We start from the raw sequence: 18,419 nt of genomic DNA, 5'->3' as shown, positions 1-18,419 counted from the left end.
AAAGCAAGGGCTGTGTCCAGGATACTCTGGCTTTGAAATTAAAATATTACAAAGTCAGAGATACCACCCTGCAAAACAGAAACCATGGAATGCCATTTTATAAAGCAAATACTCTGTATTTGGATATAATTTCTTAACTCATGGTACGGAGCAAGAGAAAGAACGAAAATGAGGCTGGTATTTCTGTCAGGAATGTCAGTGTTTGACCCAGCAACGCTTAATTTTCTTCCTTTTTGTTCTTCACTCCCAGGCCATCCCACATTCCTTCCTATTTTGCTGGAGATAGAGCAACGAGCATAATAAAGGCCCTGTGCTCACAACGCAGATGTTCTAGTGGGAAGGAAAAGATAATGAACATAAACCAAATACTTAAATGATAGGATTTCCATTACTGACACATGGAAAATAAAATAAGTGGACGTATTATAGTGACTGAGGTAGAAAGCGACCAGGTTGGGAGGTGAGGCACTCTTTTGGTGATGGAGGTCAAGGAAGGTCTTGAGAGGGTGACGTCTGATTAAGAACTGAACAAAGAGAAGGAGCCAGCCATGAATGACCTTCAAGGAAGAACATTCCAGACAGGGGGAGCTTGTATAGAGAAATATTAAGCTCTAATTTCTCTGCTCCAGATTTTATCTTCCAGATTCAGTTCTCTTTCTCTGCAAACCCATTCCCAATTTTCTTACAAATACAGCATAGAATAGTTTTCCCACAGCCCCCGGGCCTAGCACAAGGCTTGCCAAAAATAAGCATTTAACAGAAGATCAGAGGCTATGTGGCTCTGTGAACCACACCTGTTCTGTTATACTCCATACGGCCTAACACAGCCACCTATGACCTGAGATACAAACAAAAGCTCCCAGAAATCACAGGAAGGAGCCACCAGCAACAAAATGGGAGGTTTGTTCCCAGGGCCCCTTAGATAATCTTTCACTTTTCACATAACTTTGGCCTTGATCACTGGGCCACTTACCATGCCCCGTGTACTCAAAAGAATCTGCTTCGTCAGGGGTATCGAGTTCATCCACGTTGATATCGATTTCATCTGGACTGTCCAGGTTATCATCAGAGAGAATAGAGCCTTCACTTTGATCCAGAGAAAGATTGATATTTGGAGCTGTGAGTTTGATTCTCCGAGGATGAGCGTCGTTAAGATCCAGAGAATTAGGAGGTTCTAAAGAAGAAAAAAAATAGGAACATCAAGTACTAGACCACATACGCGGCTGCCAACAGTGGGTGTGAGAGCCCCAGTGAAAAACATTTTTAAGGTCCTACAGCAAAGGCACACCTGCTAAAAACCTGACATGGAATTTGGACCCCTTCTTGACCAGCAGGCCTCAGGACTGGCTCATCACAACCACACCAGCCCTGGCCACATAGAAATAAAAAGTGGGAGCCGTTGCTAAAGGAGCAGAAAACCAGTTTTCAGACCTGCCCTGTTCAGGTTTGAGAACTTGACACTGATCGAACAATGGATTGAATTTTTATGATGCGTAAGAAAAACAGCTAAGCATACACGGTTCTTGTAGACTTCACTCCTATGGAATGTAGGATAAGAAACTGATCTATTATGCTCATGGGCACTCTCAAAATACTTCTCTGTAATTCCTAACAACTCTGTGTATGATCTGTAGTGAACTTTCTTTGACTGGCATTCTATCGTTTTTTGTTTTTTTTTTTTCTTTTTAAATAAAACTGAAGTATCTTCCCAAATTACATTATTTGCTCAAGAAGTCACTACCTTTTAGGCTAATATTTCTTGACATTGGTTCCTGTATCATAAGTGACAGTCTTCATATGGTAAGGCTCACGGAAGTGGCTCCCACCCCCTCAGTACAATATGCATCCTCCCCCTACTGTGACTTTCACTTAATGGAAGTAGAGCTGGAGAAGTCATTTTAAACCAAATCAACCCCAAATCAACAATGGTAGAAATTTAGTCTAAAAATAGAAATTTTAGGATTCACTACCACAAAATTTCTGAAAGGCCATCTGGTATACCCCTCAGTTCTGGAACTGTATTTCTAGTCTCGTCCTGAGGAAAGTGATTCTGTTTCTTTGTCAATAAAATTTTTTTTCTGCATAGAACATCACCCAAACTGTGTTCCATGTAATGCTTTTATGTATTCTACTTTAAAAAGTTTCTATTGACCAGTAAGTTTGAAAAACATTGGGTTTCTAAATGATAGGAATTCTCAGAGCAGTGCTGTCCAGAAGTTTTTTGTGATGACAGAACTGTTCTATATGCTTTTGAGCCCTTGAAAGGAAGCTCGTGCAACTGAAAAACTGAACTTTAAAAGTTTATTTTAAATTTCAATTAAATAGCCACATGTAGTGAACCACTACCATACAGGATAATTGTAGCCTTCATACCTGTATCATTCACAAGTGCATTATGAAACTTGAAGAGGAGTGCGGATATAAAGTGGCTACAGGCTTATTTAACCAGAGAACACTTAAAAATAATTAGGTCACATGACTGATATCTTGAAAAATGCACTTTAAAATACTTGGACCGAAAAATAAATAAATAATTGACTCGCTTTTTCCTCCTCCATTCTAGGCTTGGCTGATAGCATCAGGGTTCAGGGTCTTGGCATGATCCTGAAGCTGGTATAGTGCTCAGGAGAGACGTTAGTACTAAGGGAGGGTAAGGTGAAACTGGAAATTTAAAATTCTTCTTATATGTGCCTTGAGCTGGAAACCCGTGGCAGGTAGGGTTTTTGTTTGTTTCTTTGAATAATCAGGATACCGAGCCTTCTTGACATCACGTTTTTCATTTTACACATTCTCACACTGAAGTATAAGTGCCCCCAAGAGGGCACTTCGGTGTTAGTTAGAATGTGGTATCCTGATAGAGGACAGCCACTTATCATACACTGGTTGTTACAGCCGTGGCCCAGGAGGTCAAAGGCAGCCCACACTAGCGAGCATCAGTGTTTGAATCAACTCAGAGATTAACCAAATCCAGCCTAACACCCTCCTCACACATATTTTTTTTTTCTTCACTTTTATCACTGACATCACAAGTCAGATGCATAGGAAATGGTTTTCTCACTGAATAATGACAAGGCCTGGATATAGACAAGTGCTGAAGGAAATGAACAAATGTTCCTCTCACCAGGCCTCATGTCTGTAGCACTGGGGCTCGGCATTCCCTCCTCAAAGGGGATGTCCATGCCTACATCCTCTGTGGGCAGTCTGAAAAACAAAAACAAAAAGCAAAGCAGAGTGTGTAAAAATTCGTGTGGGATTGAATTTTCTCTGAAAAGGCAAATCAGAGTTTCCAGGATAACCTTTCAATTTGCTTGAAATAAACCCAAGTATGTGTACTGAAGTTATTGTGAAGAAGAACCATTGGGTACCTGTATACACAGCAAGCCATTTCTCCTACTAACTCACACAAGTAAGCACACACCAAGGGAAGAATCAGAAACAGGAAAAGCAATTAACAAATAAAATATACTTACGGTGGGCATCGAATAATACTTTTTCAACAAAAGAGGCAACACATGTGCTTTGGAGTAAAGACAGAGCTGACTTCGTATATAACTCTTCCTCTGTGTCAGTTTGACCACATTAAATTGTTGTCAGCAGAGGAAAGCAGACTCTGCTGGTCTCTCTTTATCAGTAAAACAGAGATACACCATCTACCACATTGAGTTGCTGAAAAATTAAGCAATAAATGTAAAGTGCCCAACATTCATAATAAGGCACCAACTGATGTTATCTCCTATCCTTTTAGAATATTTAGAGGCTTGGTGTGAATTATATGTCAGTGAAGACAGTTCTGGTCATGAGATACCATCTCTTCTTTCTAAACAGTATTGAGCCCAGGACTGGTAAGCCTAGCGGAGGGGAACAAGAAAATATTGGAGAAAATTGTGACAAACGTATCTGTTCTCATGGGAAGCTGACCACTGATCACGGTGAATGCCCCTGGATCTGTTTTTACCTCCTGTTCCTTGGTCAGTACATCCCCATTTATCATGAGAACCGATTTTTCTTCTTGATGTCCTCCACGTAACTTCACTCCTCTAGGGTGAGTCCTTGTGATGTAGGCACTAATCTAAATTTAAGCATGATAAACCTTTGCGTTAGTGTTCTAGATTTAATCTTTTCCTCCTTATTGTCAACACTTTCCTCCACTTGAATGTGGGTCTACCAAATCTGGAATTTGCTTATCTGGATAATCAATCTCCAGGCTCCGAGTCGAAGCCCTTGTTTGTGTCAGCAAAGCACGATGATGAAAAAAAAATTCTTGGTCTCTAGTGAGACGTAATGCTTCATTTATTTGACAAATAGGCAGTGAATACCTACTCTGTGCTGATCATATAGAGGAACAAAACAGATGAGCCTCTTTATTGTGGAGATGGGACAAGGAGGTTCAACTAGTGACTATCACCCATTGCTCAGTGCTGCTCCCTGAGAGTGAATGGCCGCATGGTTACTCATCAAGCCCAAAGAGTCCTTCAAAAACACAACCTCAGGAAGTATCTTTCATCATACACTTGCTGGGGCTTCTGTCCTGTGTGTTCTCTAAAATGAATCCTGCACCCCTGGAGAAGGACAGCGGGCAAGAGCTTGGTGTGTAAATCAAAGACAAAACCGTATGCGCAGGAACAAGATTGGCGGTGTCCAACAGACACCATCCTGGGTGGCAGCAAACCAAATTATCTAGCAATAGAGGTGTGGTGGTGAACAAAGAGAAGACCTGGGCTAGGCCCAGGTTTGAAAGGCCTGGGACCCAGAGGGATGGTTTTCCAAGATGCTGCAGTTTTTCAGATTTTCTTGCAATGATTCCTTGTCATGTGACGTAAACTGTGTCTGTTCTCCTTGACATACAGCCTTCAATACCTATAAAGTAGCAGACTTGAGGGGCGCCTGGGTGGCTCAGTGGGTTAAAGCCTCTACCTTCAGCTCAGGTCATGATCCCAGGGTCCTGGGATCGAGCCCCGCATCGGTCTCTCTGCTCAGCAGAGAGCCTGCTTCCCTTCTTCTCTCTCTGCCTGCCTCTCTGCCTACCTGTGATCTCTGTCTGTCAAATAAATAAATAAAATCCTTTAAAAAAAAAAAAAAAAGGTAGCAGACTTGATTTAAGAGCAGCTGGGACCCAGTCTTAGTTCTATCACTCACCGCATGTCACATGACAAGTTATCTAATCTTCCTGTGCCTCAGTTTCCATACCAATAAAAGAGGGAGAATGTGTGATGCCTAAAAATAACACTAAAAGGAAACAAAGTTATCCATTATTATTGTAGTTCTTTTTGCCATCTAGTCTAACTGCCTGCTGTGTCAGCCTTGAAGCTTCATGAGGACAGGAACCATGTCTGTCTCGACTGTTATGTCTCCAGCACCTGGCAGAGGTCAATATCCAATTGATATGTGTTGAGTTGAATTACCGAGCTTGAAATTACCTAAATGTCCATGGACATTATTTCCTCTAGTCTTCAGAGTCAACCTTAAAAAACAAAAAGCCATCTTAGCTGTACCTACTTCATTGAGCACATAAGGGTGCTAGCCTTAGCTCAAAAATAAATATGAGAGCTTTAAAATAAACAGCTAGCATCAGTCTCAAATTTGTGTAGGTTTTCTGTGCGACAAGATGGATGGACATAGAGGGTATTATGCTAAGTGAAATCAGCCAGTGAGAGACAAATACCGTATGATTTCACTTGCACGCGAAATCTTAAAAACAAACAAAAGAAAGAAAGAAACAAACAAACAAAACAGAAACAGACCTATAAATACAGAGAACAAAGTGGTGGTTGCCAGAGGGGAGAGAGTCAGGGGAGGGGCAATATAGGTAAAGGGGAGTGGGAGACGGAGCCTTCCAGGTATGGAAAGAAAAGTCATGGGGATGAAAGGCCCAGCATAGGGAATAAGGTGGCATTGTAACAGCACTGCATGGGGACAGATGGTCCCAACACTTGTGGTGAACATGGCATAACACAGAATCACTATGTTGTACACTTGAACCCAATGTTGTGTGTCAACTATACTTCAATTAAAAAAAAAAATTGTAGGTTTTGTTACTCTTCGTAAGTTATGAGCAACATCATGAAATAATTGAATGAATCCTAGCTATGAGGATATAGTTGTAGGTTATAATTCTATGTTAGTACTAACAAACCGATTAGCCCTGAGAAACTTATCCAACCCCCTTTGTGATTTTAAATGGAGACAATAAATATCTAATATCACAGTGACTGTGGAGAATGAATATAATACACTTGAGTACTCCATAAATTACAAAGCATTGACTAAGTTTAAGGTAGTACATTCCCTCATTTTAGACATCGTGTCAGGATTAGGGATTTAACTGAAGGATGTGTCAGGGTTGGACAAAACATTAACGAAGATAGCTACAAGTTGGGTATTAGCCTAGGTAAGAGAAAATTTCAGTATGGCATAAATCTCCATAGAGCCTGTAAGTGCCCTTGAACTCACTGACGTTAGTGAATAGAGCCTTTTTCTCTCACCACCTTTTTTGCAACACAGAGCTGAGACCCTATTAAGAAGGTGCTGGAAAGCCACTGTTGGCATGCATGGGGGAAGGGAAGCTGAAGGTTGTGGTCAGGGGCAAGCAGAGAAGAGGGACTCCCACAAACTGTGGGTATCACAGCAGGCCATAGGGGCATTTTAGGAAACCCACAGGGACAGAGAAGGAAAGCTGGACCAAAATAGCCTGAAGGCAAACCTGGAAGAAACGCAATGTTCATTGTAAATACTTCTTCAACCACATTCATGCCTTGGGTCCGTAAATATTTATAGAAATGACATGGCCAAGCAGAGTTGTTGGCAACTGAGCAAAATGGAGTTTTAGGATCAATAATGTAAGCCTCTCGGGATCTATTACGTAACAAGTCAGTCCAGAGTGAAGATAAATATTTTACCTTATCCATCCATAGCCACTATTTAATTTGGGGTTTTCTGTATACAGAACGGAGCTACCAAAGAGGCTGAGGGAATTGTAAAACACAAATCCGACTCTTCTGGGGCTGACCTCCCAAAAAGATGCTCAGCTCCATGTCTCCATCTAGAGGATGGATTCGGAACTGTTTATTTGCAGAATGGTTTTATAATCCTTCCTGCTCTTGACCAAGTATTTCTAGCTCTTGGCCTTCTGGGTACAGGGTAGAATTGTACTTTCCTGTCCTCCTTGGAAATCAGGGTGGTCGGGTGATTTGCTTTGACAGATGAAGCGAGAGTGGAAGTGGCAGGTGTGGTGTGGCAGGTGTAGGGTGGAAGAATTAGGCCTGAGCAGGAGTGTGGGTGCCGTGGGCTGCTCCCCGTCTAGATGGCTGAGTTGGCGCTCTGTCAGGCCGCAGCCAAGTGGCTATGAGAAGCAGAGGGCCCTACTTGAAGCTCATTGAATATGTAAGAAGAGAAGAATTTTTATCGTGGTTTGCCCCTAAAATGTTGAGTCTGTCACCATATCCTAATCCCGCCCATTCTGACCAGCACAGCTGGCCTCTATTACTGGTTTTGAAGGGATTATCTGACTCATACTCTGCCCTAATTTGGGAAACCCATTTCCTCTATTGTCAACCTAGGCTCATGCTGATGGTACCTATCTCGTCTGGGTTACTAAAGCACGAAAGAACATTTTGAAAAACGAGAACAAAAGCTCGGAAAGACATCAAATGCTTTCAAGTGCTTTATAAGCTTGAGTATTTATATATCATCTTTATGGTTTTTCCATCTAGAACCTTCAATTCACTTAATGTTTTTCTTTAAATTGACTTATTTAGTTAAGTAAATTTATTGAGAAAGGAACATTTGCGTGACTTGTATATATAGAAACTTAAAATCACTCACCTAGAATAGTTACATAAATTAAATATAATGACAATAAAACAATGTTATTAAATTCAAGGAAGGGCTGAGTTTCTGGGCTCTGACTCTGAGACGTTCTCTCTTTGCTGAAATAAATAAATAAATAAGCAAAAATAAAATAAAATAATCAGAAAGTGTCTGGCAAAGTCTAATGCCATGCATCATTACAAATACAAAAAAATGCTATATAAGCCCAAAAAGTAATTAAGATATTCCCAAGCTTGAAAGAAATGAAACGAAATCCCCAGGTGCAAGAAACAGTGTTACTCCAGAAATCTGGTGAAAAAGTAGCTCACAGAATTTTAGATTGGACACAGTTTGAGAACTCCCCAGAAGAAGTGACCTCCAGGTACTGGAAGAAAGACCTAGACCAGAACTTCTAAATAAGGCACTTATTTTAAGGAACTTAAAGAACTTTAAGGAACTTAAAGGACTTAAAAGAACTTACGGGAACTTAAAGAACTTAAAGGGACTAAAGAACTGCCCCCTTAATGAAAAGGGGATGAGAAGAAACTCTGGTCTCTGGCCTTGGAAAGCAAGTCTGCCTGGAATCTTGGGCAGACTATGAAGAGGAACCTATGAGGAGAATTAGAGACATTACTTGTATGCCAAGCCTGTTTCAACTGATATCACCTGAATGATATAGGGAACCCAAGTCAAGAGATTCAAATTAAAATTCATCTAGAACCACTGAAGGCCTAAAGCTCTAGGGTTCCAGAAGAATCAAATGTGAAGTCTCTTGGTAGTGTTACTTTTACAATCTGGGATTCCCTGGAGATTCACTTAGGAGAAAGAAAAAATCCTCAGAAAGATGAGCTCACACCAAAAAACCAAAACAAAAAATAACAACAACAACAAAAACACACACACACCAAAAATCCAAACCATAAATTACACTAGGGAAAAAAAGCACCATGAGGGATTGCCATCAGATTCAGCAGACAGAAGAATTAGCAATACAAGTACCCCCCTCCCAGAAAAGGAACAGTATGAAAGAGATTCTAATGACTCAAGAATAACTTTAAAACCTTTGCTGTGAAAGCACTGAGATCTGGGGCTGTCTGTCATAGCGGGTAATGTCACTTACCCAGAGCAGCCATGTTGCTTTTAAAAGGAACATCTAACAATAATGTATAAGTGCTGACAATAAAGTGACATAAAAAAAAGTCAGAAAAATACAAACCGCAGGAAGCCAAGGATCACAATATTAAAATCAAAAGAGATAGATTTTTAGGCAGAAAAGCATTCTTAAACCTGAAGAAAGTTATTATTTTGTGATATAACGAATTACTCTTCAGGGGCGCCTGGGTGGCTCAGTCGTTAAGCATCTGCCTTTGGCTCAGGTCATGATCCAGGGTCCTGGGATGGAGCCCTGCATCAGGCTCCCTGCTCAGCAGGAAGCCTGCTTCTCTCTCTTCCACTTCCCCTGCTTGTGTTCCTCCTTTCCCTGTGTCTCTCTCTGTCAAATAAATAAATCTTTAAACAAAACAAAACAAAAACAAAAACCAAAAACCCCAAATAACTCTTCAGAAGATGTAATCATCTGGAGCCTACATGCTTTCAACAACATAGTCCCAAAATAAAATAAAAGTTGAATATAAATTACAAGGAAAAATTGATTTCATGAGGGAAAATCTATATATACTTCTCAAGAATTTATAAATCAATCTGAAAAGATGCATAAAGATATACATCTGAACAATGTAATAGGATAGCTTGATCTAATGGACTTCACTCAATAAAAATACACCATATTTTTCAAACTTATAGAAACTGACTATAAAGAATGTCTCATAAAACATCGGAAGTCAGTATCACACGTACCATAATCTCTGCCCTCAGGCACATACATCTAGAAACCAATCATGAAAAGATGATTTGGAAACTGAGAAACACATTTGTAAGCAGGTGACCACAAAGCTCTATGAATTGAAATTTGTGAAGGCAGCTAAAGAAAATCCTAGAGGAAAATAAACAGCTTTGAATTCAGATCTTAGAAAATAAAGTGGACTGAATTAGCTGAGTTCAACTCAACCCAAGGAAGCTGGAAAAATAACCATGCTCTTATGGGATTCTGTGCTGTTTGTATTAAATCTGTGTACCACCTCTCATGATCATGAACACCACCAAGTTGGGGAACAGTGACAGAAATGGATTCTCCAATGTGAACATGGGTGCCACGTGCATTTGCTGATTTTGTGTTTCTGGTACTTGGCGCTTCTTCCTAAAAGTTAGCATTCAGTACCATGGCAGGCAAGACACCCCCTAGTGGAGAACCACAGACATACAACTCTTGGACAAAATGAAATGCACCTTCTTAGACCATATACAGAGAAGTTAAGTACAGGCTACATTTCACATCCTTCCAGTATTTCTGAATCTAGAAGGATTTAATTTGTGTTGTAGGATTAGCCATGCCCGACACCAGGGGCTTTTCAAAATGAAACGAGCAGCAAACCAAGACTCTGGTACACATGTCTCTAGCATTTCTAAACAGTAATGTTTCCCAACAAGCATATATATGCCTAGCAGTAGGCAGCAAACCTATTGGAGAATAATCATTCTTACAAGATGGACTGCTAAGAAACGTGGCTCTGAAGAGGTAGGGTAGCAGGTTAAGGTGTTCACTGATTGTTCTTTGGAGAAATATCAGATATATTCAGGAAAAATGATTATATATAGAGAAAGTTCCTTTATGTTAGAGTTCCTAAAATTCTCCTGGCTTCCTTCTAGTCACATAAGATCTACTGGATTGATAAAGTTGCTTTCTAGAAATGGCGATAAAAAGAAGAAAGAAAAACCAAACAAAACTTTTCATGAGGTGCCTGCCTTCCCTTGTGAAGTGCATAAATTAGCCCTTGAAAGCCCAACAGTTGGAGGACTGCCATTTCAGGATTCTTGTCTGATAAAGGAGGCTGCACAATTTAGGGTAAGAGTATTTGCCACTCTGTGAACCCTCGGCACTTACCAAATTACTCAAACGGGAAGCAAGCCAGAGGCCACCCTGGGGCTTCATGCTCTGCTTAATCAAGCTGATCCCAAGAAAAGGATGGGCACTTAGGTCCACAGGAAATGGGTTTGAGCCCATAAAATGAGGCTCTGGGCAACAATAACCTAGGCTTCCTTGACCTAGAACAGATAAGTGCTGTGGCCCCCAGAAGCCAGCCAGTCAGGGCAGATAGGAAAGGGGTGATGGCAGGGAAAGTAGATGACAAAGTAAGGCAGAGAAGCACTGGGCATTCACCCAAAGACTGACCTCTCTAGGGATTTTGCAGAAACCCACACACCATGCCATCTGTTCTCAGCTTCTCAGAGGAGCGGGACACAAAGCAGTCTCCTTACCCAGGGTCAGATTCTGAAACTCTGCAGGTAGCAAAGATTACTCGTAGTGCAAATGACCCTTGAATAAGTTCTTGAGGTGTTCCCTAAATTGTAATATATGTGGTTAAAATCCTTTGTGTATAAAATCATTTACAATAAATCTTACGGACGCTGAAGTTTGAGAACACTAAGCAGGAAGAGAAGGAGGCTGTAATACCATTTCAACTGTGTTCAGCATCTCCTCCACACAGACCCCGTACATCCTACATTCTCTGTGGTGGTTTTTAAAAATGTCCAGAAATTCTTTGACACTCCTTGCAAAAGTTGGAGCCCAGTTCCCCTTCCCTTCAGTTTGGGTTGAGTTTAGCAACCGCTTCTAAAGAACAGAATAAAGTGGAAGTGACAGTGCGTGACTTGTAAGAGTAGGGTCCTAAAAAGCAGTGTGACTTCCTCTTTGCTTTCTTGGGTCACCCACTGGGACAGGTCAGCTGCCATGTGGTAAGGACACTCAGGCACCCCTATGGAGAGCTCCAGGTGGCGGGGAACTGAGGCTTCCAGGACAAATCCAGGAAGGAACGGAGGAAGCCTGCCCACAGCCACGTGAGTGACTCACCTTGGAAAAAGCTCCTCCGGCCCCCATCAAGCCTTCGAATGACAGCAGCCCTAGCCGGTGTCTTGAAAGCTGCTTCCTAAGAGACCCTAATCAGAACCACCTAGCTGATCACTCTTGGATTTCTGACTGACAAACTGTGAGAGAATAATGTTTGTTGTTTTATATTGCTAAAGTTTGAGATATTTTAATACACAGCACCATCCCAGTGAATGTCTCTATTACCTGAGCACCCAAACCTCCAAACTAGCCTTCATTCTTACTTGCCCTTCTTTTTAAACCATTTCCCCTCCCATCCGGTTGACCAGCCCATCCTGTAGATTTGCCTCACATCTCCTGTCCATTCTCACCAATGCCACTTATGCGAATGCATAAATGCTCATGTCTGTTCCTTCCTTGCAGGAACCTGTTTCCCTTTTTCTTCTTCTGATTTTTACTCCCCACACCCTCCAAAGCATTTACTGAATCTCCTTCTCAATCTAACCCTCTTGTTTAAATCCCTGCAGGGATCCCCACTGCCTGAAGGAAAGGGTCATGAGGTCTTCCTGCTCTGCCCCTCCCTCCCCCATGCCAAGCGAGAGCCTCCTCTCCTCTTGCCCACTCCCTGCTTGGCTCTGCTAATCTTGCTTGTCTTCAACTACTTGGCTTGGACATCTCGGTCTCCGATCTCACCCCCAACCCACAAAGTTGGGTTAGGTTATAAAGCAGAAAAGCTAACTATTGAATAAACGCCTTATTTAGACATGAAGATGCCCACTCTTCTGGAAAGTGCTTCTCAGTGTCTCATATTGGAACTTGATGATCAAAATGCTCTACTGACAAATCACTTTTGTTAACAAGTTCAGCTTTCTTCCATACAGAATTTTGGAATGATACTGTCTCTTACACAAATGATATGACAAAGAAGTAACTGCTCTAACACGAGCAGGAGGAGCTCAGCTGGTGGCCTCCTGTGTCCTCCACGTCAGCAACATGAAGCTCCTCCCTGACATTAGGAGGACCAGGTTCTTATAGAAGGTGGGGAGAAGTGGACAACTGTGGGTCTTCCGAATTGAAGCCAGTCTTGGGTGTGCAGGCCAATGGCTTCAGCAGATGGCCAAATAATGGCATCCTGGGCACCAGCCCCTCCGACCCTGCCCACCCCCCACCTCACCAGCTCAGCTCCATCTGGAATTCATCCTCTGTGGAGAGGAGGCTGCGGGCGCCTCCTGCCCTACCCCCATCCAAGGAAACAGGCTCACAAGGCTTCCTCTCCAGCCACAGAGCAATGCACTGGGGGCACTGACTTAGTTTTATTTCCTTCCCTTCAGACGTTCAGGAGCATGTAGACTCTGGCACAGAGAATACGGATGCGAGCCTACAGAGATACTCTTCCAACTGCTGCTCAAGTAATCATATTTGCTGATCCACAGGGTGTAGTAGAGGAGTGAAGTCTGACTTCTCCAGAGCTGGGCTCAGCAGAGATTTTCTCTAAAGGGCCAGACACTAAAAGTGTTAGGTTTTGCAGACCATACGGTCTCTGTGGCAACTACTCAACTCTGTCAGAGCATGGGGCGGAGGAGGGAGCAGGGGGAGGGGATAGGAGGTCTGGGGGGTGTGGTGGGCAGCCATAAGGAATATGTAAATGAAGGGGTGTGGCTGTGTTCCAATAAAACTTCAGGGACCAAAATAGGCGGCCCGACTGGACTGGACCTGGAGGCGACAATTTGCTGAGCTCTGTGAAAACAACTTGAGTAAAATTTCATTTCTCAAAGTTGGAGGGAAAAAAACCCCACACATATATATATATAAAATTGTGAAGTTTTAATGTTTTGTGCAAGTGGCACAAAATTATGTGTGAGTATAAAGAGTATAAACTGAGGTAGTTTGGGGCTTTATTTATCAAAATGATAAATAAATGATAAATGCAGATAGCTTTCAACCAGCTATTCCAATGGCAGGAATACACAGAGCAGAATATTCACAGATGTACACCATGACATATGTAAAAAGATGTTTATTGTAATAAAAAATGTGGTTTTTTGAGTAGTATGAATTTGATGGTGATATAAACACGAGCTAGTTGAAATTCTCCCTAATTACTGCTGGCCCAACTGTACTGTTTTCATCTCCCTTCCCCACTTTATGTTATCTTGTCACTTTCAGTTATTAAAATCCAATTCAGTTTAGAGCTGCTCATTTCTCATCTTAAAATCTTTCTCCAAAGCTAATGTCAGGGAACTCAGGATAGGGAGGCTCTTCCCTCTCCCCTCCCCCCCCTCCTCATCTTCCTCAGATGTCTTAGGTCCAGAGAAGGGGTGGGGTGGGTGGGATCATGCAGTGGGCGCTGGGAGCGCCTGGGCTGCACTTCTACTGCCACGCCTCTCCCCAGCCAGGTTGGGAGGCAGCTCGGTTCTCTCTAAAGCCCCAGCCTCTGCTTCCCTGAGGGTCCATGGGCTCTCCCCCTGCCTTCTCCTTTGGTACCAGAGACCTGGCTTGACTTCATTTTCTTCATTCCGTCCTCAGCTCCTGGCGCTGCCTTTGGCTGGGGACTTTTCACCTTGAGTGGCATATTAATACGCTGTGGAGGTCGCCATCACAAAGAACACAGCAGATTTCTCCCAATTCTGGAAACTAGAAGTCCAAGAGCAAGGGGTCAGCCAAGTTGGTTTCTCCTGAGGGCTCTCTCCTTGGCTTGGAGATGGCTATTTTCTCCCTGTGTCTTTACATGGTCTTCACCTTTATGTGTGTCTGTGTCCTTATCTCCTCCTCCCCTTCTTTTTTTAAGATTTTAATTAATTTAAGAGAGTGAGAACGAGAGAGAGAAGGTGTAGGGGGGAGGGGCAGAAGAAGAAGGACAAGCGGACTCTGTGCTGAGCCCGCCCCGAGGCTCACTCCCACAACACTGAGATCATGACCTGAGCTGAAATCAAGAGCTGGGTGCTTAACCGACTAAGCCACCCATGCACCCCTAATCTCTTCTTATAAGGACATAGACCATATCAGATTAGTGTCCCATTCTTAATGACCTCACTTCAATTTAATTACCTCTTTAAAGACCCCCATCTCCAAATACTAGGGATTAGGACTTCAATATAGGAATCTGGGGCGGGAATGGGTAACAATTAAGCCCGTAACAGGTGGGGTGCTACTGAATGACTCAAGCCCACCCTGCCCACCAAGCTCACCCTACCCCACCCTGCCATGACAGTGTAGGTCACTCTCTGCCACCTTCGTCAGGGCACACAGAGAAGTCCACTGCCTATGTAGACCTCTGACTGGGAGTAAGAAGATGGTCTCCCTTGTGGAAGGTTTTCTCAATCTCTACCCGATTCTCCTGCAGCAGCTCTCACTTGGCTTTGGAGAGGCAGAAAGGGACTCCCCCCACCATTCCTAACCAACAATGACTTTTGAAAATTCCCTCACACTTCTCCTCCCCAATCTTCCACTCATATGGGCTGGGGTGATGGTTGACCTTGGCAAAAGTGGGTCAATTTTTAAGAGGCCTTGGGGGAAGCATCCAATCCAACTGCTGAGAGCACCCTACCATCTCTTTCTTTGGGAAATGGAGTACTGTGCACCACTGTGCCCTAAGCTTTGGATCCAAGTTGTCCATTCACTGACTAAAGGAAATTTCTACTTAAGTAATTTATTTTTTTAAAATAATATGAGGAATAATCTAAATGCCCATTAATAGATGAATAATTGAATATAGCATGAAATTCATCATGGTATATCAATATAAAAAAATTTCTAACTTACTGACATGGAATGGCACCTCAGATATATTTCATAAATAAATATATTTAATAAATAAATCAACTCACAACATGGTATGTTTAGAAATGACAGCATTCGTATAAAGTTATAAACATTTATACATATTTTGGGGGATAGATAATACCTAAAGGAACAGAAATATACTATTAATTGCAGCTACCCATATGGAGTAGGTATGGGGAGAAAGGAGCTCTTCTGTGCTGTTTCAGTTTTTAAAACACAAGCACGTGCCACATTTTAAAATAAAGAGGTAATTTAAATATAATTAGATGCTGTAAGAAATCTTCTCTTGGGCAAAGTCAAGTTAACATTAGAAAAATTAAGTGCTCAGTAAGGAGTAATTGAGCTGTTTATCAGTAGCACTGTTCTGCTGTCACATCCCACTGCCATGTTACCAGGATCTTAATGTTTTCCAAAATAAAGTGTAGGAGGCAGCAGGCATAAACGAAAACACGAACCGTCAGCATCACGGAAGAAAGGCGGAGAACACCAGCCTCCCAGCAGCCTCCTGGGATGGGGCTGCCACCGCCCCCTCTGGTCGCATGTCTCTCATATTCGTTTATCCTCACAAGTACTTCCAAAGGTCTGGTCTGTGCAAGCAGCGGGGATATGAAAATAGCTAAGACACAGACACGCCGCCCACCTTTTATGGGACCTGCTGAGTCATCTTTTGCTGTAGGTCCGTTCTCATTTATTTAATTCTACCCTTGTTTTATAGTCTGTATCTGACCTCTGCCCTTGTCTTTTCACTTTGGCTCCTTTGACTGCTGCTCTGTTTCCCTAGTGTTGTTGCTTTTTTGCGTTTTAGTCTTGCATTTTGTTTCCTTAAAAAATAATTTTTTTTCCTCATTGAAAATTTCTATCTGAAATTTTCTATTTATTTAAATTTCTATTAATTTTCTATTTATTGAAATTTCTACTTCTATCTGAAAATTTCCCTATTTCCTTTATGTTCTTTTCCTTAACGAAAAAGAAAAAAACTTGATTCCACATTGCATCTCTCTGCCTTCACAAGTCTTTATACTTTTGTGGAGGTTTTGTTTTCTAGTTTTTCGGGGTTTTTTGTTTGTTTTTTAGATTTTTTTTTTCTCTCTCTCTTTTTTAAAAAGATTTACTTATTTGAGAGTGTGATCACGAGCAGGGGGGAAGGGTAGAGGGAGAAGCAGACAGCCCTCTGAGCAGGGAGCGCAATGCGGGACTCGATCCCAGAACCCTGGGATCACGACCTGAGCCACCCAGGCGCCCAAGTCTTTATGCTTTTGACATTAACACTGATTTGGGGTAGCAACTCTCTAAGTCACTGTTGTTTCTGGTTCTCAAATGAAGACACTGAGGCAGAAAACAGAGTCATTTCCTTCTAGATGGGCCGTCAGATCCTAAAGCGTCAGTTGGTACTGTGCTCCCCATAAAAACCCAGGGGGCGGGAGCCCTACCAGGCAGCCTGCACCCGGGAGCCCTTGTTGAATCAATAACCTGATGGGTACTTCACTGTTCTGTGCCTTTCGTACCACTAACCTATTTTCATTTTCTGGATTTCCTTCCTGATGGTTCAATGTTTCCTTGTTTTCCTCCAACACAAAGTTCCTTTATCTTTTCATTCCCACCCAGTCACTGGCTGTGAATGACAAGGGAGTCACCTCTCAGACCCCAGTGACCCCAGGAAGCAGGCTGTGCAAGATACAGGCAGATTTCTGGAATCCGCTCTTGCAATCAGTTTCCCACGAGCTCAGGCCCGTGGCCGATAGGGACACAAGCTTAAACGGATACACGGGAAGGAGCGGGACCTGAGCATTCCAAATAGGCCCAGTGGCCAAAGAGACACTGAGGGGCCACTTCTTGCCATCTTTTTAAGCCACTGTTTCCCGAAGCCTGTGCCCATAGGAGAGATTCCACAATCTATGGAAAAGGGCCTTGTGCCAGGGAAGTTTGGGAAACCCATATATTATACCCTCCTCTTGAGACTTTATAAGGCACGTGAACCTGTCATAGATTCTGAGCTGTCCTACAGAAAATAAATCTGCTTGATTTTGTGTACCTCACAAAGGTAAACTAAGGAACTTTCTCTTCCTCTTCTTTTTAACCCTCTCTCTCTCAATATGTTCACGCAAAACAAAATTTCAGCAGCACAGCTCTGAGACCCAACCCAGCGTGAGAAGCAGGCCGCTCCACACATCTGGGACAGCATCTACCAAAAGCCTAGCAAACATGGCCACAGTTATTCCTCCTCACTAGCAGCTGAGGCAGACAGCCTGCCTTTGAGTCCTGGCTCTGACCTTTTGAAAACTGGGACCTTCATATATACAAATGAAGTATTACTCACTCATAAAAAAGAATGATATCTTGCAACGACATGGACGGAGCCAGGGGTGTGAAGGTGAGACAAAGACAAGTATCTATGAGTTCACTCACATACGAAATGTAAAAAACAAAACAAACCAAAAAAAGAGACCGGCAAAAAACCACTCTTAAATACAGAGAACAAATGGGTGTCATTGCCAGGGGCTGGGGTGGGGGGGGGCGGTGATGAGTGACGACGGGTGCCCTTACGGTGATGAGCACTGAGTAATGGAGGAATATGAAATCATTATATTGTACGCCTGGTGTCCTTATAAGAAGAGGAGATTAGGACACAGACATACACAGAAGGTAGACCACGTGAAGACAGGGAGAGAGCAGGCCCCTCCAAGCCAGAGAGAAGGGTCTTGGAAGAAACCAGCCGCACTCATACCTTAATCCTGGAGTTCTAGCCTCCAGAATTGGGGAAAAAAATTCAAATTTTCTCACTGAAGCCACCTGGTTTATGCTACGTTGTGACGTCAGCTCAAGCAAACGCGTATAGTATCTGATCTCCTTCCCCCACACTCCTAGTTTCAAGGAGAATCTTAGCTCT

General features: G+C 42.6%; 1 protein-coding gene across 6 annotated transcripts in view; it reads right to left on the bottom strand.

Annotated features, from left to right (window-relative positions):
• The window catches only part of PRUNE2 (prune homolog 2 with BCH domain), a 255,324-nt gene that overhangs the window by 34,946 nt on the left and 201,959 nt on the right, over positions 1-18,419 (bottom strand). For all 6 annotated transcript variants that reach the window (XM_059141929.1, XM_059141931.1, XM_059141930.1 and 3 more), the window contains exons 10-11: positions 3,122-3,201; positions 974-1,174 (exon numbers count right to left, since the gene is read on the bottom strand). In XM_059141929.1, coding sequence (XP_058997912.1) covers positions 974-1,174; positions 3,122-3,201 — 281 coding nt within the window. The remainder of the gene's footprint in view (positions 1-973; positions 1,175-3,121; positions 3,202-18,419) is intronic.

This window comes from Mustela lutreola, chromosome 12 (genome assembly GCF_030435805.1).
Source record: "Mustela lutreola isolate mMusLut2 chromosome 12, mMusLut2.pri, whole genome shotgun sequence".
Classification (NCBI taxonomy): domain Eukaryota; kingdom Metazoa; phylum Chordata; class Mammalia; order Carnivora; family Mustelidae; genus Mustela; species Mustela lutreola.
The sequence above is the reverse complement of the archived record's forward strand: the minus strand, read 5'-3'. Positions and strand labels throughout refer to the sequence as shown.